The sequence below is a fragment of the Alternaria incomplexa genome, assembly GCF_024043165.1.
Source record: "Alternaria incomplexa strain BMP 0042 chromosome Unknown scaffold_3, whole genome shotgun sequence".
In the NCBI taxonomy this organism is placed as follows: domain Eukaryota; kingdom Fungi; phylum Ascomycota; class Dothideomycetes; order Pleosporales; family Pleosporaceae; genus Alternaria; species Alternaria incomplexa.
This window is the reverse complement of record NW_026249852.1, coordinates 191005-216789: the sequence shown is the minus strand read 5'-3', so window position 1 is coordinate 216789 and position 25785 is coordinate 191005. Positions and strand designations below refer to the sequence as shown.

The window sequence follows — 25785 nt, the reverse complement described above, 5'->3', positions numbered from 1 at the left end:
ATCGTTCTCATAAAAGACTGCGTGCATAGTAATACCTTGTAATATGGGGGTGGCTTTGTGTTTGTCGGTGTACGCTGATGACTAGACCACCGTGCTGGTACAATCAATATTGATGACTGTTAAAGACACGTAACCTAACAGAAACATTGGACTTTTGCAACCGTATATTACAGTGCAAGGCTGGGCTAAGGTTGGCTAGTTATCGACACCAGATATGTGAACCTTTTAAGTCACATTCCCAACATCACAACACGACTGACATCAACTTGAAGCTTGAATTCGACAACAACTTGCAGCAAGCTGATTTTATAACACTACAACTAAGCCAACAGAAAGTTCAATGGTATCGTCACAAACAATAACACCCTAACGAAGTCATGCCCAACTCTTGACTACCAGCGGACATCTCCTAGCAAATTATTCCCGCGCACTCCGGCAACAGAGAATCCCTGGCTGCAGCCTCAGATCAGAGCTTTCGCTCGACGACGACGACGAAGACAATGACCAGGAAGACACCGACGGGCGTCCTGGTGCCGAATTGGGTTCTGGTCCCACACCTCCCTAAGGCGCAATTGTATACGCATTGCCATGTTCATTATCCCCACCTGCATTGGCATGGCCATTAGAAGCGAAGTTTGTATGCCCGTTGGCAAGCCCATTCGTGTGTCCGTTCGTCAGCCCCCCGTTCGCATGGCCATTGGTAAGATGGCCATTGGTAAGATGGCCATTGAGACCCGTCGCAACAACAACATCCTCGCTATCGTAGTGCAGCCGTAGACTCGTGGGGATGGGACTCTCCTTCGAGCTCGAATCAAGATAATGTCGCATCGTTATGCCGGCAAGTTTGTGCTCCGTGACGGTAAAACGACCCTGTTTGCCCGGTGCGCGCCGCACGTTTGGTAGTTTGAAAACTTCGCGCAGCGTCGCGGCGAGAGACGGGCCTACGAGGCGGGCGCCGAAGCAGAAGTGCAGGCCATGGCCGAGCAGTGTGTACTCCTTGAATGGGCGATGCGGGTCTAGGATCTCCGGGTTGGGAAACGCAACGGGGTCCATGGCGGCTTTGGAAGTTGCAATGAGGATTGTGTGGCCCTTTTTGACGGAAACAGGGCCGCGGACGCCGTCGTTGACGGTAATGTCGCGCGTCGCAACGCGAGGTAGACCGGGAACAACACCAACGTGGCGCATGCCTTCGTAAACGAAGCCTTGGAGTTCGCGGTCCGAGGTCGTAGGGTCCATGTGCGATAGCTCGACGATCCTTGTCTTGTACTTTTCGTACCCAGGAGATAGAAACAAGTCGATCAGCAGACTGGCTTGCTGTGTCAGGTTTCCGGCGACGGGCGCTCCCATACCGATGCAGTCACCGACCATGTCTCCGATGGGCAGCTTGGTGTCCGCTAATGCATGGTAGATGCGGTCGGCGTGTGGGCCTACCTCGAAAGCGGAGCCCTTGGCCATCCAGTCGACGAAACCTTCTAGACGTCCAGTTTGCGTCTTAAGATGGGTTTCGAAGATGGAGCGGAGGGGGGCTGCGGCTTGCATAGCGCCTGCACGCAGCTTCCATTCGTTATGCGGCATTATGTTGAAGGACTGGTACATGACTGGGCGGAGGTTAGCACCTGTTGCAGGTTCAAGAGCGCTAGACTGGTTACTTACATAGTACGAGATACGCTAGGAAAGCTTCGTGGACGGAGAGCAAGCCTCTAGGTTGCTCTTGTGTCTTCAGCGGGAGTGCGAAACGCTCAGCGAGCCAAAGGATTGGCGTGATGTTGGTAACATCACGGACAATGTCGATGCTCATCCTGCCCTTGGCGCCTTTGAGGGAGTTCTTCTTGATGAGATTGCGTACGTTGGTCGTGAAAAACTCGTTGATGTTCTTCTCGAAGCCCTCCTCAAAGAAGACCTTGTGCAGAATGTTGGAGCGTTCATCATGCTTCTTCTGCTCGTCCCAGCCGATCATGAAGTCATGTCCAGCAGTACAGTTGCGAATAGCTGCCTGGTACATGACAACGAAACTCTCACGATCCTCGAAGATTTTTTTGCAACCCTCCTGAGTTTGGACGCTGATGATGTCGTAATCGCTGGGAGGGCGTCTGAGGTCGTACTTTTCAAGCACGCCATTTCCTTGAAGAATCTCCTTCGCTGCTTTGGGGGTGTAGAAGGGCAGCAGCGCGTAGCTGGAAGTTCCCTTGAATCCACCCGGAAGACCCTGGAAGAGCAGCTTAGGAAACACACCACCGTATGCACCGGGTGTTGTCTCCGCCAGCAAAGCCGCTCCCCACTGCGTAAGGGTGTTACTGTTGAAGTCGTAGCTCAGGAAACGATCACCGCGAACCAATGCGACGGCGTCGTCCAGGATACCTCGACCAGTCGTTTGACCAGGGCAGACACCGCTTCCCGGCATGGCAGGTTTGGTGCACTCGGCCATCAATCCAGGATAGAGTTCCATGTTCTCCATGTGGCCGTACAACAGCTCGGCTGCTCGTGCTGTCTCTTTATCGGAACACCAATCTTCAAACGTATCGTACGGCTTCAGATTAAGATACCGGCGGAACTCGTTGAGCGTGCAGACATTGAACATCTCACGGGCCTGCAATTGGCCCATGAGGTCAACAACCTTTAGACTGGCGGGGGTACCGTGGGCACCAAAAGCATGGGCAGGCTCCTCGATGCAGTCTTTGATAAGCTCGGAAAGTTGGGCATCGTTGAACCTGCCGTCAGCGCCTCGCTCAAGGCCTCCAAAAGTCCACTCCCAGGGCTTCTTGCTCATCAAGTCATGACCATATACCTTCATGACTTGGTGGAACATCTCGATTGTCACATCGTCGATGTGGCGGATGTCAGGAAAGACGGAACGGATGATATCTTCCATCCATGTCTCATCCGCGGCACTGAGAGCAGCGTGCCAGTGGTAAAGGACAGCAAACTCCACGGATACATGGCTGCCGGTGCCGCGCTCGACACGTGTGCCGCCTTGCTTGATCTCTTTACCAAGATCAAGAGACCATTCCGAGTTGGCTCGTGGTGTGTTCAGGATGGCAGCGACATAGTCTTTCAGTACGACTGAGGCAAAGAAACCGACGTTAATGTTGCGCGTGATCTGGAATATGTCCTCGTCTTGCCTGAAATCTTGTTAGGCTCATATCGCGTACAAGGACTGCAGCAAACTTACCATTTCCTGCCTGCCTCGTCCAGAGTATCCCAGGGCTTGTATTTGCCGTCCTCGTTCACTGACAGCAGCGACTCCGCGACGTGGTTGTGGTTTCTCGAGAACATCAACAGTACTGCGACTACACCAGGGGGCATCATCATGATGCGCTCCGAGGCGATTGAGTCTGGGTAGATCAGGCCATCTTTGTAAGTTCGCACGCGATGTTGCTCCTTCTCTGTATTGCCGTACAGGGTGCTGAGGTCAACATAGCTCGAAGTCTCATTGATCCAAGGATCTGTCCTAGAGGTTTGGAAACATTCGTGTATGACTATGGTTGCGAAGGAGAAGAAGAGGCGATTCAGACCAGACGGGTGCTCGCGGAAAGGACCACTGCGCTTGAGAAGCGCCTCGTATACGTCTTCAACGTCAGGTAAATTTGGCCCTTGAGAAGTTGTCAGTCCTGATTCGCATGGGATGATAGCAACAGGGTACTTACCTTTCGGTTTGGTGGGAGGTACATTTCGCGCATATGGCGAACCTGCCTTGCCCATTTCAGGGTTGTGGGGATTGTTTCCTGAGCCGTCGTGCTTCCGGTATCGTGCCGATGGGCCGGCATGCGTAGGTGTTGGGTGTGGTAAATCATTCCAGAGCATGCTGATGAAACCATCCGACACCTTTGCACTGAGACCGCTGTTCAGAGGAAGACCCTGTAGCATCTGAACTCCCTTCTCGAGGAGAAGTTCTTTGTCGTCCAGAGGCTCACCGGATGCGAGTGTCGTAATGGCATCGAGGGCGAACTTGGCATCCTTAACACCGAGACCTCTAATGTCGCTGACGATGCCAGTCTTCTGGTGGTTCTTCATGCCACTCGACGCTTCCGCTGTTCGGCCATCGCTGGCTTGCGTCGGCTTCCTCCTGATCTTTCCGATCAATGTTTGTATCTGGCTAGGCATGATGAATAAGTGTGTGTATGACCATGTGGAAAAGATGGGAACGGGGAGAATATGAATCCCAGGGCCGGACGGAGTTCACAAAGTAAGTTCAACGTAGCTTGCTGTTGATCTGGGAGGCGCAATGCTCCCCACGCAGGAGCTTGGCCATGGCAAGCAGCAGCGAGCCAGTTGCGTGGCGACGATCGCTAGCAGCTACGGTGTGTTGATCAGCATATGCACTCGGCGAACAGTGTCCTGCGGCTTCCTCAAGGGCGGACGAACCCATGCCTGCATCGGGATGATGTGAGTAGCGTCCGGATCTTGATATCGTCAGACCTCTGATGGCTACAAATGTCCGACTGCTCATTGGTCGTGACTTCCTTTGTGGAGGGTAGTGCCAGACGGATTCTGCGCTACCTTCGCTAAGAACTGACAGAGGGGTATCGAGCACTGCATGACAAGTCCAAGGAATGATCTGTGAGCGGTCCTCAAGACCCACAGCGTAGTAGCACCATTGGCTCCATGAGGAAACGACTAACTAGACCCACCTGTGACGATCCATGGATGGCCTTTGCGACATTGCGAAAAGTCCAAAAGCAACGTGTAGCCAGGAGGTGGGTACGCCTGCCACGTTTCAGGCTTCAGCGCTTTTGGTTGCCTGGGAGTCGTTGTGGTCTCACTTCGGCTGTCTCCCTATGGGAACGTGTCGAAGATGTTGCAACCCTGGCGGTCGATAACATGATAGACAGGAACGGCGACCTGAACTCGCGACCATTCCAAACAGAGACGTGGACAAAAGCCATAGACGAATTATCAAGCGATCGGCATCCCGATTCAGCTTTTTTCGGCTGAGTAGTGGAAGGAGACTCTAGCGCTTGCGGCACCGGAATTGACCGACCTTACTTCCCGACGAATGGTCGCGCAGTCATGTGCTAGCAAGTGGACAGACGAGAGTGAGTTTCAGCTGATGTGGTGGCGGTCAACAACAGGAGTGCCAGCTTGCAAATCTCCGAGTAGGGTGCGGTATCAGGCAGGCACTAGCGACGGCGGTCAGTGGTCTACGGCCTGTCCCGAAGCCGTAAGGTTTACTGTCCGGTTCGTCCAAGACGCCGGCGGTGGTTGTGGTGACTGGGAGGTGCGATCGATAGTCGAGACGACGGCAATCGAGACGGCTGGTGCACGGGCCGCCCCCCCCCACAAATGATCGCTGGAAGGGTAGCGTCAACCATCGACGCGACGTGCTTTTCCTGCTCACATGTCGGCGAGCAGACCTACACCAACCTCTCCTCTCTGATCGGCGCGTTCTTGTTGAATGCACTGCTTCCGAGTCCAATTGGATTAGACACCACTGCGATCACGAGCAACGCGCTCAGCATTAGCTCTCGGAGCTTGCCTGCCTGGACTGCGTAGCATCGCGTCCATCGGTTACCACCATATTGCCAGCCGGGATAGTGGCGAAACGGTGGCATTGGCTTACTTGCAGTCGAGGGCCACATGCGTTTCTTTTCTGCAATCAATTGCAGCACGACACGGGACAGGATGCGGTGTATCTGTCGTGCCTTCTGCCAGGCAACGCTCAGATGCTTGAGTGGCTGCCGCATCATCGATGTAGCAACTCAGGGTGGGGGCGTCGTATAGCGCATGGTAGTCAGTTTATCTCAGCTTTCAAAGGTCAATAGTCGCTGTAGGGCGAGCGGCACTTCAGAACGATCAGCGGCTGCTATTAGCGGCGGGACTACTCCCAGCCCACCACCTGCGACATCGACGCGTCGATAGGCGAGCTTTGTTACAAGCCGCATTAGCAATGGCGATCAGTATCTTAATGTGGCTTGATACGCTCGGAAGCTTTGGAGACAGACCAGACGGGGAGCACGCGTCAGTTGTGTTAGGCTTTTGTAGCCGATCCCCGCGTTGATAGAGATTACTTGGCTATTTGACACTTCGCGACTGCTTCGTTCTGACGACCAAGCTGGATTCCTGTCAAGGTGCTCTTCCTCGTCAAGCCCCAAGTCTCAACATGGCGCGCAAGAACTCAGAGCAGCCACGCCTACCGAGCGTTTCGCCTCAGGTATCCGCACAACCACCTAACAACAACCCTATGGATTACGGAGCCGTGTCACGACGTCCGAACCATGTGACCAAGAAGTTTGTCCTGTGCTTCGATGGTACAGGCAACAAATTCTCAGGCACAGACTCCGACAGCAACATCCTCAAGATCTATCGCATGCTCGATCGCAATGGGGATGATCAGTTCCATTACTACCAGCCCGGAATCGGTACATATGTTACGAAAGCCAATGGATCCATGACCCGAACAGGTCGATGGGAAAAGTTCCAGTCATGGTACGCGAAGGCAAAAGATAGCGCAATAGGTACGTTCGGCACGGCTCGTTGTGATGCATGGAATCTGATCTGGCGTAGGAACTTCATTCGATCAGCATGTCATGGCGGGATACAAGGTAAGCCATCCCAGGAGGTAGCTCTATCCTCAGCTTAGTGGCTAGAGGACGGAACCCGGTCGCAGCTGGCTGACATGGACTGGACAGTTCCTAATGCGATACTATACACCTGGCGATGATATCTTCTTCTTCGGCTTCTCGCGTGGTGCATATACCGCTCGCTTCCTCGCAGAGATGCTTGATCATGTTGGTCTCCTCTCTGTAAGCAACTGCCCAATATCTGTCAGGCGATTTCTAATTGTCGACAGGCTGGAAACGAAGAGATGTGTCAATTCGCATGGAAGTGAGTATAGCATGTAGCATGCATAAACTCTCCACTAACGCTATCTCAGAACATTCCAGAAATGGCAATGTAGATTACCGGACGAAAAAGGCGGCAAAGATCGCAAGCCAGGCGAGAAATCTGAGAAGCTAAAGCTTCTGGAATTCATGTGCGCGTTTCGCGAGACGTTCAGCCGTCCCGTCAAACCCATTCGGTTTCTGGGCCTCTTCGATACAGTCAATTCCGTGCCTGCTTTCGAGAACGCCTGGATGCAACGTAGCAGATTCCCCTACACCGCAAGAAGCAGCGCCCACGTAATACGACATGCAGTATCCATCGATGAACGACGCGCAAAGTTCAGACAAGATCTCATCTCTCAAGAGAAGCCCGACCGGTCAATGTTGTACAAGCATCGCCACAGACACCAGCAGCACATGAAGGATCTGATCCATGGTGATCATGAAGACCATGACCTAGACGAGAAAGACCACGACGAACAGCAGAGTAGAGGTCGGCGAGATACATTGGCACCACCACCTGAGCGTTACAGAGATCCACATGAGACTTCAGGCGTACGCAGCCGGAGCGCGGACTGCTCCCAGCTTGATGGCGTTCACGGCTCTGCTACTCCTTCGATGCGATCCTATGACGCTGCGGGAACTTTCAACTCTCAAGACGAAGATGGCGAGCAGGATATTCAGGAAGTCTGGTTTCCTGGATGCCATGCAGTAAGTGTGCTCGTCACGGAGGTTCAATTACAATACTAACGTCGTGTAGGACATCGGAGGAGGCTGGCCTCTTGGTGATGACGACGCAGCACTGAGCCACGTAGCCCTGGTGTGGATGGTGCGCGAAGCTCAAAAAGCTGGGCTCGACTTTGACGAAGACAAGCTCGCAGCTCTGAGTTGCTGCCACGAGGAGCCCACAACCAACGTGTCGCGAGCGCAGAACAACATCCCGATGATTGCAATCGATCCTGCGTCGCCCTCACCCGTCATCGCCAATTCGGGCGCGCAATCCGTCGACACAGCTGGCTACACTGACGACGACAACATCCTTTCGCACCATCGCGAACACCCTAACACGCATTTCCACAAACATTTCCACAGCGCTGCGACCAAAGGCCGTATCCACGACGTCCTGCAATTCAACAATGGTGCCAATCGCATGGGCGTCGTTTCGTGGAACATAATGGAGTACCTGCCTTTCCGACGCATGGACTTACAGGAGGATGGGACATGGAAAGCGATCCGATGGCCTTTGCCCAAGGGTGAGACGCGCGACATACCCGCGAATGCCGTCATCCACAGCAGCGTGATTAAGCGTATGCGCGCGGATCCAACCTACCGACCAGGCAATCTGATTGTAGGTGGCGGTGGAAGAGGTGTCAGGCACGCTCCCAAGGACATGGGTATGGGCCAATGGGTCGTTGCGTGCGATGAGGGCCATCATGTAGGCGAGTGCTTCATGCGCAGAAGCCCACCTGAGAGAACAAAGACGGAGGAAATGGAGCAGCCAGCGTGCGTGGGTGGCATGCAAGTAAGTATCACCGATCCGACTACTCGAACTGAGAACTAACGAATCAAAGGGAAACTACTTCGCTGGCCGCAAGAGGTCGACTGCTCTGTAGACCAAGACACTCGTCCTGTACGCCTCTTCTACCTAGATGTCTTTCAAGCATTGTTTCTATTTTACTCCACTTTTGATACGGCCGTCTTGAAATCCATGTCCCTGCACAAGATGACGAAGTGGGATGTGTTCGTGTTATTGTTGTGACAGTATTGGAAGTCTGTGGTTTGGCCTCGATATATGCATATCGCTACTTGTTCCGCCTGTGTCGAGTTCACACCTCTTCCAGCATCATTCCCATTCATGCAAATGCTCAAGCCTTCTGGGCGTCGTGACCCCAGTTTTTCAAGCTCTTGTAGCTCTTGCTATCCGTGTCCTTCTTCGCCTTATCCTCTTGCGCAAGATGCCTCTTGCAGTATGCTACCACCTTGCGCATGTGGTCAATGTCTTCTTGTTCATACTTGTCCGCGTCCTTCTGCGGATTGTTCTGCAGTATAGCAACGATTTTACGACCCGAATCATGGCCGACTGTCTCGCCGGAGCCGTTGTCTTTGGACCTGTAGGCGTCTTAGAGGATATGCATGTCATAAGATTCGCAACGTCAGCACTGCATTCGTTGCAGGCAGGGCTTACCAGCCGGCTCCAGCGGATTCTTCGCTGCCAAGCCAGTCTTGTAGTTCGTCTGCCGACATGTTGACCAGCTCGTTGAACTCCCTTGCGATCCCGTAAGCACTTTGCTTGCGTTGACGTTCATGGGCCACTTACTCAATCACGGTTTCGTTGTCTTTGACCATTTTGTGATCTACTTGTGAGTCCGGAGGTTGTCTATAGGAAATTTGAGTTTGGTGTACTCCGCAATGTCTTCTCGAGTGTTCTTGTTAGAGGTTCTGGGTTGATACAGCATTCTCAGTTGGCTCCTGAGTATCGCGACATGATGACATCACCATCGCGTTCCAACGGTGCCTAGAAGGACCAAGGAACGCCGCACGTGACTTGGCAGACCGCGTTGAAGGGCATTGTCTTTGTTCACTCAGACATCGATACATCGAAAGATGCGGGAATGACGACGTTTCAGATCGTACCTGGCATCGGCGCGTTGCCGGCGCAGTGTCTCTTCCCTTCTGCGGTGATAGGATTACTATGTACATCCCACCGGATGCGCTAAACCGCACAGAGCAAGAAGCCGTGAGAGTCAGTTGTCGTGTAAATTACCTAGACACAAGTCATGTTGTAGGGAGAGTTGCGCAAGAAGGTTGCTGTTGTTCCTTCTCCAGCTTTCGTCCCCAGTGCTTACTACCGAGGAGAAGTTTTCTCCAGTCTCCGCAACCTCCACACCCCTTCTTCTCCCCAACACGCAGGCTGCCCCTCAAAGCCTTCACACCTACTCCACGACGTGGGAACTGCCGAGATTACGGCCTCACTTTCTCGTCCGATGCGGGTCGGACATGCCAAGGCAATGGAAGGTTCTTAGTGCCTTCCTTGAGCCTCATGTGGGCCGCTCTCGCACCAATCCGTCGCCGCAACCTGGCTTACGTTGCATCCAAACTGGGTCCCTCGCTTTACTTGACCGGAGAGAGACTGCAAGCGATCGGAGATTGCAGTCCAAAACAAGCACAGCGACAAAGCTTGTGCCGGTTCGCGCGGCAATTGTTCAAAGAGTCGGAGGGATGGTCGGAGCACAGGTGTTGAGGCTGCACAGGCCCGGATGGGGTCGTACGTATCTCCATCATCCCCACTGCCGAGAGCGTCTGTCGCATCTTGAAGTGAAGTATCTTCACCGACATGGCCCCGGCCGAAGAATACGCGTCGTCGAGTCGATATCCACAAGTCACGCGACCGTCACCAAGTTTCTGGCGCCCGGCTGTGCGGCACAACGGTCCCTGGAGCGCGTCGCTGAGTGCTTTGCGCCTGAATGCGGGGTGCGCATCAGAGGCGTTCACTTTGCACGTTAGGGATCTAGCAGGACGCCTTGTACAACGCCTACCGTCAGATGAGCATGTGAGAGCACGATCCGATCCATGTGTGCTCGAGGCCGTCTATCTCTTGGTGGGCTTCCCGGAACGTCGGGCGGATTTGGCTTGGCTATCGAATCGCGACCTGCTTCCCCACATACACGCCCCTTGTCCCCCAGCGGCTGCGTCGCATTGACAAGCCCACTACTGCAGTTTCAGACCCCCGGATCACTTTTGTTTGGCTGTGGAGGAGGTGAAGCCAAGCTGGTAAGGCCGCTCGCGCGCAATTTCGCGTGACGGCGTGGCGCGTATGACGTAGGAGCCCCGGAGTCGAACGCTCGGCGCGATGCTGGGCATTACCGCATTACGGGACACGGGACTGGAATTGGCATCGATACTTAAGATTCGTCGTGTGCCGAACAAGTAAATCCATCTTGTCTCGCACATCGGTCTTGTCGTGATCGAATCGTTACTACAACCATGGGTCTGGGCAAAGTGTACGTTTGACGCCGTTCGATTATGCATGAATGCTATATTGACTCTGAAAAGTTCTGTCCGCGTTCGCGGTGCCGAGTGCGGTATCGAAGCCATCATTCTTGGAGTTATCACATCGATAGGTGGTTTCCTGTTCGGTTACGACACGGTATGTATCTGCCAATCTCTGCATGTGAATGCGTGTGGCTCACGTAATGCAGGGTCAAATCAGTGGAATCCTCATCTTCAAGGACTTCATCCAGCGTTTTGGACAGGACCAGGGCAATGGCGAGAAAGCATTCGATCCCACGATTTCGTCCCTGCTTGTATCCCTCATGTCCATTGGTACTCTCATCGGCGCGCTCGCTGGTGCTTACACTGCCGACTGGTTTGGTCGTCGCCGCAATCTCTCCATCGGTGTGCTCATATTCGTCATTGGCAACATCATCCAGGTCACAGCGATGAACACCTGGGTCCACATGACTATTGGTCGTATCGTTGCTGGTCTTGGTGTCGGTATTCTCTCTATTGGTGTACCGATGTACCAGTCTGAGGTCTGCCCACGAGAGATTCGTGGTGCCGTCGTCGCATCTTACCAGCTTATGATCACTGTTGGCATCCTGAGTAGGTCTGGCCCATATGTGTGCTTACATAGTACTTACTATATGCAGTTTCCAACATTATCAACTTTGGTGTCCGTGACAATCCGGGCCAAGACAGCGATGCCGCCTGGAGAATCGTCATTGGCCTCGGAATCGGCTTCTCGCTCCCTCTTGGTTTCGGTGTACTCTTCACGCCAGAATCGCCCAGATGGTTGGCCGGTAAAGGCCGTTGGGAAGAAGCGCGCATGTCAATGGCTCGTCTCCGAGGCTTGGCACACGACCCCAACCACGAGTTGGTCAACTCGGACTTCAAGGAGATGGAGGATTCCATCAACGAGCAAAAGAGCGCCGGGCAAGGTACTTGGGTGGAATGCTTCACTGGCCAGCCATCCGGTATCCCGCGTCTTGCATACCGTACCCTCGTCGGATGTGCTATCCAATTCTTCCAGCAGTGGACTGGTGTCAACTACTTCTTCTACGTAAGTTCCCTCGAATAACGACCTCACATGCACGCCGCTAATCGTCACAGTATGGCGCGACTATCTTCCAATCCGCAGGCATTGATGATCCTCTCCAAGTTCAACTTATTCTTGGTGCTGTCAACGTGGCCATGACGATCCCCGGGTTGTACCTCATTGAGCGAGTCGGTCGCCGTGTGCCGCTCGTCATTGGCGGTCTCTGGCAAGCTACTTGGCTGCTCATCTTTGCCATCATCGGTGTTGCGCTCCCACCGCAAGACAACCCCACTGCCGGTATCGTTATGATCGTTGCTGCTTGCATGTTCATCGCAAGTTTCGCCGCCACCTGGGGTCCTTTCATTTGGGTAATCATCGGCGAAACTTTCCCGCTCAGGACTCGCGCGAAGCAAGCCTCTTTGGCTACAGCGTTCAACTGGCTCGGTAAGCAACATGCTTTCTTATGCCGACTTCGCTTACTAACGACCATTCTTAGGCAACTTCCTGATCGGTTTCCTCACACCTTACGCTGACGACGGCATCGGATACGCCTTCGGTTTCGTTTTCTTCGCCTGCAACTTCGTCGCCGCCGGTGTCGTTTACTTCTTCGTCTTCGAGACCAAATCGTTGTCTCTTGAGAACGTCGATATCATGTACTCAGACCCGAGCCTATCTGCCAGGACCAGTAAGAAGTGGGTCCCGGCTGGATACATCAGCCGTAACGAACGCGACGACTCATACTGGGAGCGACGCCACAGCGCTGTCGGCGCTACTGGTGCTGTTGGATCTGAGAAGTATGGCGACAAAGATGTCGATACTTCGCCCGAGAGGGGCATGTCAGTGCATCAGGAACACATTGACGAGGAGCGCCGAGGTTAGGGTTTCTCTCGATGCATACTCAGTTCATATCCTGGTATTTGGGACGAAGATGCATTCGCACAGCTTAGTGAACCGCTTCCTTTCAGCATGACGCCGCACTCTACCAAGCGGTATACATAATACACAGACTATCCCATTCAATACAATATCATCTACTGTTTCCAGTGTCCAAGTCTGCTTTGTCTCCTGTTCCGTGTACCTGATGACAAAATGCCGACACAGCCACATCCCTGCTAAATTTAGCGTGCTGCGTGGCGCATTCCACAAACAACGCGTCAGCTCCACGTCTTCTCTCCAGCCACTCTCCGCTTTCACTCACCAGAAAAACAAGAACAGCATCTTCATTCCTCTGTACTTTGGCTGCTCAGTACCCAGGCTTCCGCTCTGCCCACGCTCAAACACTTCATACCACAGAGACGTACAACTACACCGCCATGCCGCCAGCAGCGTCGCCTCGCAACACCAGCACGCTCGCCAAATTAGCGCGCCGGACCCTGGTCACAGCGGGGCCGGCTGTCGCCTCGCAGGCTTCGCATCACTTTGAGCGCCGCGGATTGAGTGTAAATCACACCCAAGGGGTTACGCTGGGTGTTATTGCTGCGTATGTTGTCGTTATTGCGTTGTTGTGGAACTTGCCGTATGTACGGTGGGTGTTGTGGCCGTTCAAGGTATGTAGGTAGCGTGGGACAATGGGAGATGTTGATAGCTGACGAAACCCACAGATGCTCGTCATAGCCTTTCATGAATTCTCTCATGCAATAACATCCTGCTGTACCGGCGGGCGAGTGGAGTCCATCTCCCTTGATCCCCATGAAGGCGGTGTAACGCATATGCGCGGCGGCAAGCAATTCATAACTCTGCCTGCTGGCTACTTGGGCTCCTCATTGATAGGTGCTCTGCTGACCTTCTGTGGCTTCAACATCGTGGCATCCAAAGTAGCGAGTATAGTGCTAGGCGTTTGCTTCTTGCTGACACTATGGTGGGCGAGAAAAGACTGGTTGACTATCGTCACAATTCTTCTCAGCGTAGGGCTACTGGTAGCCTTCTGGTTCATCGAACATGGCGAGGCGTTGAGGTTCATGGTCGTAGGTGTCTTTCCCTGTCCCCTCGAAACGTCCTTGCTAACGCCGCTCCAGCTTTTCATCGGCGTCATGTCTTCTCTCTACAGCGTCTGGGATATCTGTGACGACCTCATCCTCCGCAAGGTCAACTCGTCTGATGCCAGCGTGTTCGCTAAGCGGTATGGCGGTTCGTCGCAATGCTGGGGTGTCATTTGGTCGCTTGTGTCGTTGGTGTTTATGGTATGCGGGATCCTTGCGGGATTGGCAGCCTTTAAACAGAGCTTCGAACAGCAAGAGAAGGATAGTCAAGACTTTATTCCTACGGTACGGATGATGATGAGGGTGTGATCTGTCGTCCAATAAAAGGCCTTTTCTGGATTGGCGTCTGTAGATTTGGCATGTGTAGTTGGTGATGCTTGATATATCCGTATAGCATAGAGCCTTGCAAAACTCAGATCGTTTATGACAGGGGGATGACATTGACACTCGTAGTTCAAGGGCAACGAGAGTGTTTTGCGGCAGTAATGGTTAGCCGAAAAAGTACCTTGGAGCGAATGGAGTTGGCAATCGTATCTGCGTTGGCATGGAAGAAGAAAGTTAAAGGTACAAGTTCCGGTCGCGCCATGCATGCAGCTCACGACCACCCGTCATGGTAAGAGTAAGGAAGTCGTTACCATCGAAAAGAAAAGGGGTCTCACACTTTTGGTCCGCGGCGTCACCAAATCCAATCTCCAACGTGCTCATTCCTACATGCGTCTCTACCACCGTCTCACTCGCCTCCAAAGAATCCACCAAACTCCTGTTCCAGAGCCCGCTTCATCCGCTCAAGTACAACCCTGTCCTCGCCATACTGTTCCTCGACTTGAACCAAAAGCATGTCGTGTACGGCGTGTCCCATTCCATGACTATTCTCGAGGCCTCGTCTTGTTGCGTTTCTTCTCCAAGGCTTAAGTTCGTACGGTGAGAGTCTGAGCAGTATGTTTGCTCTTCTTGGACGGGGGCTCGGACGTTGGCTCCTCAGCGGGCCGCTTGCTTGTTTTTGGATCTGTGATTGGTACCATTAGGCCGCGAGACCTAAGCAACGCAAGTCGTCGTTCGAGTTAGGCCATGTTGAGCCAGTTGAAACTTGGACTCGTTCGGTGGTGATACTTTTGGTTCGTAGAGTAAAGTGGGGTCGGTGAGATGGAGACAAAGGCGCAGAGACGGCTTATGTATCCATGGACAGGAGCGGACTCTCTCATCCCCGGGTAACGGAGAGTTGTAGTGGGTTACATATTGATTAGGCTTTGCAAGATGAAGAGGAGATTGTGTTGGTGATTTGCAGGAGATGGACAAAGTTAAGGTGACGTCGGGAAGTCTAGATACCCACGCAAGTCTTGATCGAAGTGAAGGTGAGAAGAGGGTAAGTTCAGAACGGTTACACTATTCTGATACCAAGATGTCGCCGAACGGAGCTGCTGCTTATAAGTGCTCGTACATCGAAGAGTGTGTAGCGCTTACTGCGGTTGGTCACGGGAGGTGGCTGGCCAAAGGGAAGAGTGAGGCTAAAAAGAGGGTCGACACGTTCACATGTGATTAGATGAAGATCCATATGAATCGCAATATCTCCCCTAACGCAATCCCACCCCCTTCACACTTTCGAAAAGCGCCTCCTCTCTAACGAGCACGGCGCGATTCAAATCCTTCTTTTGCACGCTCGGGACGCCGCTCAAATGCAATGTCAACTCGAGCTCACCCACCAGACTCTTGAGCACATGCTCCACGCCTTTCTCTCCTCCAAGCGCCAGACCATACACATACGGCCTACCAATCAGCACGCAGTCGGCTCCTAGCGCCATGGCCTTGGCAATATCAGCACCCGATTGTATCCCGCTGTCGAAGAAAATGGTCAACCTATCCCCAACGGCATCAACGATATGTGGCAGCACGCCTAACGACGAATTCCCTCCATCGAGCTGCCTGCCTCCATGGTTACTCACAACGACGCCCTGCACGCCAATTTCCACCGCCTTCCTCGCATCAGCCAAGCTCTGAATGCCCTTGAGCACAATCGGCCCATGCCAGTGTTTCTGGAGAAACTCGACATCCTCCCAACTATGGCTCTCGCCCGGGAAAATCGTCCTCATCCATTCTGGCGCCGCAGTCTCCATCTTTCGTTCTACATCCACGCCATGTCTCGCTTTGAATTGTTTCCGGAACACAGGATCCGTCATGCCAAGTTCTACGCCTGTGCGGTCGGCGCGCATGAAGGGGTTGTACCCGTTGTCCATGTCTTCGGGTCTCCATCCGAGGATGTACGTATCTAGAGTTACAAACAGAGCTGTAAAGCCGGCGTTATTTGCACGTTCAAGTAGCGAAATGGTGATGTCGTCGTGTTCGCGTGACGGCCAGTAGAGTTGGTACCAGCGTTGACTGTTGGGGCCGTTCGCTGCGGCAGTATCTTCTATACTCGTACTACTTGCCGTACTTAGGATGTACGGGATGGCTTCTTTGGCTGCTGCTTTTGCAGCCGCGACCTCGCCTTCTGGGTTGAAGATTTTGAGTACACCGACGGGCGCCATGGCGATGGGTGCTACCATCTTCTCCCCAAAGATCTCGGTTGTCAGGTCGGGGAAGCCGTCGTACTTGACTAGGCGGTTGGGTACAATCGACCATCTTCTAAAGGCACTGCGGTTCTTGTCTGTGGTCTCCCGTACGCCGGCGGATCCGTATACGTAGCCTTTTGAGTCGGCTGACATGCGACTGCAGGCCAGCTCTTCCCATTTGTCAGCCTGGAAGGTGAGCGGTGGGCGTTCAAAGTCCAGTCCGCGCGTATATGTCTGCATTTCGTAGTCGACGGCATCTTGCTCTGGCTTGCGAGTTTGGAACTTGGGATGGTGTTGGGTCGCTGTAGGTTCGGACATGGTGGCTTTGGGTCTCTAACGGGTTGAAGTGAGGATTGAAGTGAAAAGTCGCGAAGAAACCTTCCGAGGGATGGCGTATGGCTAATGCACGTCACACCATGGCAGCTTCGCGGATACTTTCGGAAACGACGCAGTGACGTCACGCGCTGTCATGGCAAAGCACCTAGGTATGCCTAAGCATGCTGACAGATGGAGTACTTGCGGACACAGGTCCGTGTGGTGATGCATTTCTACCCGTCTAATAAAGTGCCTCTATGTGTCGGCTCCGTGATGACAGCCTGCGCAAAACATGCAGCCTCGGCCTGTGAAGAAAGGCGGGCATCCCAAACTCCATCCATGCAAATGACGACCATGGCAGTACAACAAGCAAGGCTACGTGGAACGTCTAGACAGCGACACAGCCGCCGTCAATCTTCAGGTGGCCGCCCGTCATGAACTTGCTGTCTTCGCTGACGAGGAAAGCGACGACGCTGGCCACGTCGTCGGGGCTGCTGAAGCGGTCGAGGGCAGTCTCCTCCTTGAGCTCGGCCAGCTTCTCCTTGCTCCAGCCGTCCTTGTAGCCGGGGGTCTGGATGATGCTGGTGTGGATGGTGTTGACGCGGATGTTGAGGGGGCCGAGCTCCTCGGCAGCGGTGAGGGCAATGCCGCGCAGGGCGAACTTGCTGGCGCTGTACGAGATGAGGTTGGGGAAGCCGCGCAGGCCGGCGATGGAGGAGCGGATGATGATGGAGCCGCCGGCGGCCGTCGTCTGCATGGCGGTGGCGGCGTACTTGACGCCGAGGAAAGCTGGCAGTGGTCAGCGGGTCACGTGGGGCCAGGTGGGGTCACGTGGGCGTACCAGACTTGGCGTTGATGGTCATGATGCGGTCAAAGTCGTCCTCGGTCACGTCGAAGATGCTCTTGGACTCGCCGCGGTGGCAGCAGTTGAGCAGGGCGGCGTCGAGCCTCTCGAAGCGCTGGACGACCTTCTTGGCGCAGGCCTCGACGTCGGGCTCCTTGGTGGCGTCGGCGACGATGGTCAGCAGGCGCGACTCGATGGGGATGCCCGTGGGGATGGCGGCCTTGAGCACGGGCACGGCCACCTCGAGGGCCGTCTGGTCGATGTCGATGAGGGCGACGTTGCAGCCCTCGATGAGCAGGCGGCCGGCCGACTCGACGCCCACCTTGCCGCCGCCGCCCGTGATCATGACGACCTTGCCCTCGAGGCGCTGGATGGGCAGCGGGCGCGTCAGGTTGGTCGACGTGGGCGCGCGCTCCATGCCCGGCCGCGGGGGCTTGTTGAGGTTGAGCGTCGAGATGGCGGCGCCGGGCGTGCGCAGGCTCTCGGTCGTGTTGGCGCGCTGCATCGTGTGTGTCGGCGTCGTCGGCGTCGTCGTCGGGCTGGGGAGCGTCCGCGATGCTATTTCTACGTGCGGTGCTCCCTCTCACCGGACCCTTCGTCTCCCTCAAGATGACGTAGCGCCGGGGTTCCCTAGGCGAAATCTTTTCTGCAGCCCGCGCTGATCAAACCCGTCCGTTGAGCCTCCTGCTGGCGGCCGGACCCACCGCCCCGCCCTGGCAGCCAATGCCGCCCGCCGACGCCATCACTTATCGCACCCCATGCGCACCGCGGTGGGTGCGGTGGGCAAGACACCTGTCGTGTAATCTGCGCCGTTCCACCACTCAGTGACGCCCGCCGCCGCCTCCCCCAGGTGTTCGAACAAGGCGGTCAAGCACTGCGCTATACTGCCAAAGCGGCAGGTAGTCCGGATCCATTCGTCAAGCTACTGCCCCGTTGCGCCCGGGTAACGCGGAACTTAGGTACATGGACACGTTGACATCCCCTTCCTCTCCCACAACCTCGCACTCACCAGTCCAGGAAGTAGTCGATGCCGTCCGCCAGAGCTGCCGCGCCTACTGCCGCGTGGTCACTGGACGGGTACTCGTGGATGCTGACATCCCTCAACGCCGGGCTGCCCTCCAGCCTGCTGTACAGCTTCTGGCTCAGATCCGTCATGCGCTGCGGCACGAGGATGCTCTGCCTGAACGCAAACTCCGCGTCCGTCTCCGTCCGCCGCTTCACCAGCTTCTGTTCGAGCGCGCCATAGCTTATCTGGAAAGCAGGCTTGGTCGCGTTGGCCGTGTCGCTGGCCGAAGGCGACACCAGCGGTGCGAGGAAGTCCGTGTTGTTGAAGACGTAGTCGTCGTTGAAGAAGAGGGCCGGAGAAGCGCTGAGGAACGTATCGAAGAGATCAGGCCGTACCGTGAGCGCATACAGGACGAAGAGTCCGCCAAAGGAGTGGCCGTAGAGTGCGTCGCGGTCAAACTCAGCTTTCGGGAAAGCCGTCTCCTGAACCCATGGCCGGAGAGCGTTGTCGATGAACTCGATGAACTCATCCGCATTGGACTGCACGCCAGGCACCGCAGGTAAGGGGCAGCCATCGCAGACTGGAGGCTGGAAGTCGTAGCTCCGCTGCGTGCTGTATGGTGAATCTTCGATGGTCTCCGGGTAGCCTATGCTGACGACAATGCAGTCGGGCATGTTGAACTCGACGGGACGGCGGCGGCGGAAGGCTTCTGTGGCAGTCATACCCAGAGCATTGCCGTCCAGGACATACCTAGTAGCCGTGTCAGTCCGAAACCCCGTGGTGCCGCTGCCGCTGCCTGTGTCCTTACATTGTCTCCACAGTCGACGTCTCCTCCTGTGAGGTCCAGTTCAGCGGCCATGCCAGCTGAATCTGGTATTCCCAAGATCCGTTCTTCGCACTCCAAAACCCTAGGTTGGGCAACACATTGGTAGGAAACTCGGTCATGAGTGGCGTGAACTGCCAGGCACCCAGTGAACTCATCCTCGCGGTTGTAAAGACGGTCCGTTTCGCGTACTGTTCAAATGCAGGGCAGACTACCTTCCAGCCGGAAAGTCGTTGGTTTTAGTACCGCACAACTATCAGAGTAGTCGTCCTAGAAGTATAGACCCAAGGCGCGGGGTGCCAGCCCGTGTTCTATGCACACATCACGCCGCAATCGCAAGGGTCCCGCACTAACTTTGCTGTGGTGGGTTAGCATGGACGCGGCATGGCATTCTAGTCTCGGTACCTGTACTCTGACATCCCAGCGCCTTGTTGGGACATGTATATATTGCCAAGACGGGGGATTATCCTTGTTGTCTCCCGTCTCTGCAGTCTGTTCGCCTTTCGTGATGATATCAACGTGACTGGACATCTTGTGACACGGGTCGTCGTATAGGATCTCGATCTGCTCAGGCGTCCGCTGCTACAGTCTCAAATTAGTGCCATGGAATTGCGAGTCAAGCAGCTATCCAAGTGGAGGAGGCGGGTCAGAAGAGTTCGTCTGCGTTCTGGCTCTTGAAGAACGGCGGTTGCATGCGCGCAGCCGACGAGCCCCAAGCCTACTCGACGGAACTATCGAACGGCAAACCTGGCTACATCGCGTCAATGCAGAAGTCGTGATCAGGTCGCGATACGCGATGAATTCATTCGGGGGGATGTCTCCGGTGCAGCTAGGTGCGCTACATACACGTGCTCCTACCATCGCAGATGCAGCCGCTGTCACAATCACTTCGGCAGTCCAATCGAATGACCGGGATATCGATCTGATATAACCGTTGCGGTGGGTTGTCCTTCGTCGGCGTTCTTACAAACAGTCGGTTGGCGCAGTCCTGGCTCACGACAAAGTTCGTTGGTTGGCGTCAGCGCATCGGGCCGTAACCATAAACGTTAACGCCATCCGGACGAGGCAGGTCCTGGGGACCCAAGTGCCGGGAACACAACCTCTTCTGACACAGACTCAACGCCGGGTTCAACGGCGAGTCATCCAAGATTTGGATTTGTGATCTTATGCGACCAATTACGAGAGGATGCAGCGATGCGAATCGCATGAACGCAGACGACGATAGTTAGAACAAAGCGATGACAAACGTCACAAAGGTGTTGCTGAATAACATGCTAGAAGGGTGTCTACTTGATACAAATGTAACCATCTTTCTTTAAAAAGCACCTCGTCCAGGCAGCGGATCGTTTTTCGCGGGGCAAGATGCGTCATAGATTGTCGGATTGACAAACTTGGGCATAGGGTCGTTGTTATAAGCCAGCTCGACGAGTGTAGCATTGCCTTTGCACGTGTTAGCGTAGAAACAGGCGTTCGGGTGTTCCCAGTGCTTACCCGAGTTATACATCGGCCATCCGTACTTGGTCAACCCCTCCTGCGAATCACGGGCAAACGCAGCCCAGGCGCCCTGGACATGCTTCATATACTGGTTCTCAGCAGGAGAATTGGGCAGGCCAGAGATGTCTTGAGCGGTACCGAAGACCAGGCCTAGGTCAGAGCCGTGGTAGGCCGCGCTTCCTCGAGGCCCGAGGCCTGCGCTGCCGTTGTAGAGGCGAAGGTTGTCCCAATCTCCGTGGTATCTGTATCGCCAGGTCGGTACGTCGTACTGCGCCCTGTATGCAGCGGACAAGGAGGATGGGCATGTGAAGCCACGCTGGGTGAACAGATCCCATTGCGCGTTGGTAAAGTTCAGCTTGGCCGCCCACCCTGAAATGCGATACCAGCCGTCTTCGTGGTCCGCATTGCCGACCAAAAGCGGAATCTTGGCGAAGGAACCGTCCGCTGAGAGTTGCTGATAATCCGCAAAAACCGTCATGTTGTCGACGGTTGGATGGAAGGTCGCTTGAGTCAGACCGACGCTGGGAAGACCAGGAACCTTTGCCGAGGCAGCCAGAAGAGCAGACATGTTTGCAGAACGTACGCAAGATACGACATCGGCAGAGTCATTGGCAGCACCCCCACAACCGATGGTCTGGGACACATTGTACCAGATAGACTGCGAGTACTCGACTGTGTTGGGAACGAAGCTCAGTGAGGTTCCAGACATGGGGATGAGACCCGACACAATTGGGTCGTTCTTCCAGGCGTATGCCCAGTAGTCGACAGCGGCGCCACCTGCACTTTGTCCAAAGATGACGATGCGCGAAGGGTCGCCTCCAAAGCCAGCGATATTATCGCGCACCCATTCGACAGCGCTACGGTGGTCGCGCAGGGCCGCGTTCTTCTCAACACCAGGAGCACCAGCGAAGCCGAAGATGCCCAATCGGTAACTGACCCAGTCAGTAGGTGTAGGGTCGACCACAGCGGGTGTCTTACTTGAATGTCACAACAACGACATCCTCAGCGTCGGCCAGATACTGCCCGTTGTAGAAGGGAGAGTGAGGGCCGGGGATCTGGAAACCTAGCGTGGCTGTTAGAAGTCATCCATGACAGCCGAAGGGACCACGTACGTCCTCCGTGAAGAAACACCAGCACTGGTTTCTTTGCATCGGCATCACCAGCACTCGCCGTCCAGACATTGAGCTTCAAGCAGTCCTCGGACACCGAATTGTTGTTCTGAGCTGCGAAGTTCTTCCACACACGCAAGCCGGATGGCTGTGTGAAGTTGGGGAAAGCTGATACTGGCGGCTTAACAGCAGGGCAGTCACTGTAAAGTCATTAGACGTATCCTACATGTTCGAACTCTCAACATACGGAGACTACAGTCTGTCAGTGATTGAGCACTACCCAGTGATGTCGTGATTACTGACCCACTCGGATGCCTCGAAAACGGTTCCTTTGGGCGCGTCGAACTTCTTCGGCGCAGCAAATCTCAGTTCGCCGACTGGCGCTTCTGCATATCGAATGCCCAAGAATTCAGTCACACGTGTCTTGTTAGACGATGGGTGACCGATCAAGGTACCGCTCGACGTCTCGATGTTGGAGCCATTCTTCGGCGCTGCGACGGCCGAACCGAATAGCGAAGCTACAGCTGCAGCGGTAAGGAGGAGGTGTTGCATAATTTCAACTCGAAACAGCAACTACCATGCGCTCGACGGAATAACTTCAAACAGCTGGAGGGCGACCAGCTGACTTTATTGGAGCGAGATGTAAATCACGGCTCGGTGGGCAAGCTGTTAGCTCCACGTTCCTGCGTTGCCAGCCGTCGTCGATGGGACAAACAGGGCTGCAACCAGACAAAGCTCCGACCAGACAAAGTCCCGAGGCAGATGGCAGTGTTGCGAAGGACTCATGCCGAGTGCGCGCGGTCTTACGCCGGCGTCAAAAGCTTCGACGTTGTCAGACAGGACGGGTACGCACGAGGCTTCATCTCGGCTGCAGCCCTAGCAAGGACAACACTAGTCCCAATGCGCTACCCGTCTCCCAGTCGCCCGGAACCTTTCGATCTGGCGGACCTCTCCATCATCGTGACATACGACCCCGAACACTTGGGACATTGATGCTGTTCATTCCGCTCAAGCCTTTGCTTTTTCGATACAACTCAAGACCCAAACCTGACGGGCGTAGGCGATGAGTGCGATTTGAGTACATCCGGCACAATTCCGGGCACCGCTGATCGCCATCTGATGTCACCCACCCATACCTGTTCAGTACACTGCACCGAGCCGATTGGCAGTCAGCCCTGGCATTCACGGCAAACGCCTGGACCGTAGCAGGGAAAACCCTGAGCGCGCACGGCATTGTAGAGATCGACATGTGTGGTCCCCGAAGATTGGGATACCAGATCCAATCGCGTCGGATACGAATGCAGAGAAATTCGCCGTCAAAGCATTCCCGTGATGCCCCCACGGAAGGGTCATCAGCCGCTGCACACCCTATACCCTGCATCGCCGTATCTTCAGGGCCGGGTACCTGGAAAGTCCCATGCTGCACGAGGCCCATTAATGATTATACTGTAGGCTCCCGCTGTTCGTGGGTCATCCACAGGACTTGCTCTCCAAAACTTGAGTGTACCCTCATGCGACATGGCTCCCAACGTCGGCCTTGGAACTCAAGGCTCAGTTGAGCGTGGATGGGGCCTCTGGCTCACCAGCGTCTTAGCCGTCATCGTCGCGGGTCTCTTTGTCGCCGGACGCCTTGCACAGCGATTGACCAAGCGAAGTGGTCTGGGAATGGACGACTACATGATCGTCGCTGCCTTGATATCATCGGTCGTGCTCTCTGTAACAGAGTGTCAAGGTTAGTGGACTCGCATCACCTCGAGGGACACTCGTTAAATTCGAACAGCGGTAGTCTATGGATACGGAAGACCATGGAAATCCTTACCCGCCGATTCCCGCATCATCGCTCGCCAATGGTTCTACGGAGCAAACAGTAAGTAGATTCTCAACGACCGTACAATCCTTCTGGACAGCATGGAGTGCTCTAGGAGCCCGGCCTGAATGGCTACGAAAGGACATTTAGTGGAGATGGTGCAAAGCGTCACTACGAAGCTTACTGACCGTTGCAGTCGTCTACAAAGTCGTTCTGATGTTCAACAAGATCTCTGTAGTTTGTCTTTACTACCGAATCTTCGCCATAACCACCAAGTCGTTCCGTATTGCTTGTCACATCATGAGTAAGTGCTCTGACATGACACCAGTTCATCGGCTGACTTTGATGTAGACGCTTGGATCATCATCACCGGCTTCGCATTCACTATCGCGACCGTGTTCCAATGCACACCAATCGCGGCCTTCTGGGACAGGACTATACCCGGTGCCCGGTGTTTTAAGAATGAACCCTGGTGGATCTCCTATGCGACGGTTCAAATCACGACCGACTTTATGCTGCTTGCGATGCCTTTTCGGCAGATATTGAGTCTTTCTATGGGACGGGCTGAGAAGTTGGGCGTGGCGCTTGTGTTTGGCACTGGAGGCTTGTATGTGTCTGAGAGTTCCGTCAAAGGCCCATTGCTAACTTGCTAGTGTCACTTTCGCGTCTATATATCGTGCCACCACAATCGCACGATCCGCAAACAACCCCGATCCAACCTGGGGTCCCGTACCCGCGACAATATGGTCGGTGATAGAAGCAAATGCGGGTATCGTGTGTGCTTGCCTTCCTATGCTGCGCGCTCCATTCGTTCGCTTTTTCGGGCCACTTTTCGGCTCGGGCATAGGCACCAAGAACACTACGAAGCGTCAATCGTATCCCATGGGCTGGAAGAGCAACCATGGGCCGGCTGGAACCGGCAACAAGAGCAACGTGTCTGGCAAAAGTGCCTCTGAGCGAGAAAGCGAAGATGATGCACTGCCAGCGAGTAGGCTGGGCGAGCTTGATCGCCGGGGCAGTGGTATATTTGTCACGAACGAGTTCAGTATTGAGCGCAACGAGCTACAAAAGCAAGAGACGGACACAAGGTCGTGCGACCAAGACGGCGATACGAATACGGCGGTGAGCGTCAATGAAGAGAAGCCGGGGGGGAAGAGCCCATTCTACCATGTTTGAGATGACCACGCTACTTGTTCGCGCCCAGCGCGGCCGTGTTAGAGCTGGCTCTTCATCAGATACTGCAAATGCCGTCAAACAGACAGGCTGAGCGTTTTCGCCGATGTGCGCAGCCTGATCGTCAGCTCTCCCAATGGAGACAACTTAGTGTGTGTGTTTTCGGTCCTATACTAGACGGCCGCTAGCGAAAGCGACGCGCGATTTTCAATGGCCAATTCAGCAACCGCTTGCCTACTGACAGCCGGTCTACTCACATGGCCTCTTGACGAAACATGGCGCGGATGCTGGTTTCCATGCGTCTTCCGCGCACACGGTGGTGCAGATGGCTGCCGAGCGTCGCGATGATTTCCTACCGTCGGGGCGACAAAGGAGGATGAGGTCAGGTACGACTGGACAGCCCGCGCGGCCTTGGGCGATGTCGCGCAGACCGCCAACAGCTTCGGTAGTGTTACGACGTCTTCCTAGCCCTCCCAGAAACCTAGAGAGCTAGATAGCAGATGCAATGCAACGCACACTAGATCCCAGACACTTCGCGCGCCAGCAAGCAACAGTTTCCGCGTCGTGTTGCCGCAGAGAACCAGATAAGCACCGAAGATGGCTGCACGATCTAGATCGCGAGCCGCAGCAGAAGAGTGAAAATTTGGCAGCCGAATCTGCGGTCGCACGTTGACTCCCAACAAAGAGAGGCCGAGCAGTGCGGCATTTATCTAGCCCTGGCAACGTGTGGCGTCGAAGACACAAGAGTGCAGCAGGCAAAGGCGTGGCATGGACTGTTGCAATGCTTGGTTGCGGACAACGGGCGTGTTCGCAAATGAAGAGCGTGCAGCGAAAGC

The 25785-nt window shown here is 54.7% G+C and overlaps 9 protein-coding genes across 9 annotated transcripts; 3 read left to right on the top strand and 6 right to left on the bottom strand.

Moving 5' to 3' along the window:
• Positions 1-561: 561 nt before the first annotated feature.
• J4E90_002437 (uncharacterized protein) lies at positions 562-4101 on the bottom strand (the record flags this gene model as incomplete). The annotated part of the gene is made up of 4 exons (XM_051432017.1): positions 562-1598; positions 1654-3119; positions 3170-3590; positions 3645-4101. The coding sequence occupies 4 exons, from the start codon at positions 4099-4101 to the stop codon at positions 562-564; spliced, it is 3381 nt and encodes a 1126-aa protein (XP_051293439.1).
• Positions 4102-6097: 1996 nt separating this feature from the next.
• J4E90_002436 (uncharacterized protein) lies at positions 6098-8431 on the top strand (the record flags this gene model as incomplete). Its single annotated transcript, XM_051432016.1, has 7 exons — positions 6098-6452; positions 6502-6539; positions 6627-6740; positions 6788-6822; positions 6872-7529; positions 7579-8340; positions 8390-8431. 7 exons carry the CDS (start codon positions 6098-6100, stop codon positions 8429-8431), a joined length of 2004 nt encoding a protein of 667 aa, XP_051293438.1.
• Positions 8432-8683: 252 nt separating this feature from the next.
• Positions 8684-9164, bottom strand: J4E90_002435 (uncharacterized protein; the record flags this gene model as incomplete). The annotated part of the gene is made up of 3 exons (XM_051432015.1): positions 8684-8927; positions 9004-9084; positions 9136-9164. 3 exons carry the CDS (start codon positions 9162-9164, stop codon positions 8684-8686), a joined length of 354 nt encoding a protein of 117 aa, XP_051293437.1.
• Positions 9165-10802: 1638 nt separating this feature from the next.
• On the top strand, positions 10803-12732 carry J4E90_002434 (uncharacterized protein; the record flags this gene model as incomplete). Its single annotated transcript, XM_051432014.1, has 6 exons — positions 10803-10819; positions 10872-10965; positions 11018-11420; positions 11468-11877; positions 11928-12297; positions 12350-12732. 6 exons carry the CDS (start codon positions 10803-10805, stop codon positions 12730-12732), a joined length of 1677 nt encoding a protein of 558 aa, XP_051293436.1.
• Positions 12733-15403: 2671 nt separating this feature from the next.
• On the bottom strand, positions 15404-16696 carry J4E90_002433 (uncharacterized protein; the record flags this gene model as incomplete). The annotated part of the gene is made up of 1 exon (XM_051432013.1): positions 15404-16696. One exon carries the CDS (start codon positions 16694-16696, stop codon positions 15404-15406), a length of 1293 nt encoding a protein of 430 aa, XP_051293435.1.
• A 385-nt stretch (positions 16697-17081) lies between these two features.
• Positions 17082-18042, bottom strand: J4E90_002432 (uncharacterized protein; the record flags this gene model as incomplete). The annotated part of the gene is made up of 2 exons (XM_051432012.1): positions 17082-17482; positions 17535-18042. 2 exons carry the CDS (start codon positions 18040-18042, stop codon positions 17082-17084), a joined length of 909 nt encoding a protein of 302 aa, XP_051293434.1.
• A 500-nt stretch (positions 18043-18542) lies between these two features.
• On the bottom strand, positions 18543-19524 carry J4E90_002431 (uncharacterized protein; the record flags this gene model as incomplete). Its single annotated transcript, XM_051432011.1, has 2 exons — positions 18543-19293; positions 19352-19524. 2 exons carry the CDS (start codon positions 19522-19524, stop codon positions 18543-18545), a joined length of 924 nt encoding a protein of 307 aa, XP_051293433.1.
• A 1157-nt stretch (positions 19525-20681) lies between these two features.
• Positions 20682-22521, bottom strand: J4E90_002430 (uncharacterized protein; the record flags this gene model as incomplete). The annotated part of the gene is made up of 5 exons (XM_051432010.1): positions 20682-20806; positions 20858-21792; positions 21839-21923; positions 21973-22169; positions 22277-22521. The coding sequence occupies 5 exons, from the start codon at positions 22519-22521 to the stop codon at positions 20682-20684; spliced, it is 1587 nt and encodes a 528-aa protein (XP_051293432.1).
• A 966-nt stretch (positions 22522-23487) lies between these two features.
• Positions 23488-24952, top strand: J4E90_002429 (uncharacterized protein; the record flags this gene model as incomplete). Its single annotated transcript, XM_051432009.1, has 5 exons — positions 23488-23701; positions 23750-23836; positions 23973-24080; positions 24128-24383; positions 24430-24952. The coding sequence occupies 5 exons, from the start codon at positions 23488-23490 to the stop codon at positions 24950-24952; spliced, it is 1188 nt and encodes a 395-aa protein (XP_051293431.1).
• Positions 24953-25785: the final 833 nt, after the last annotated feature.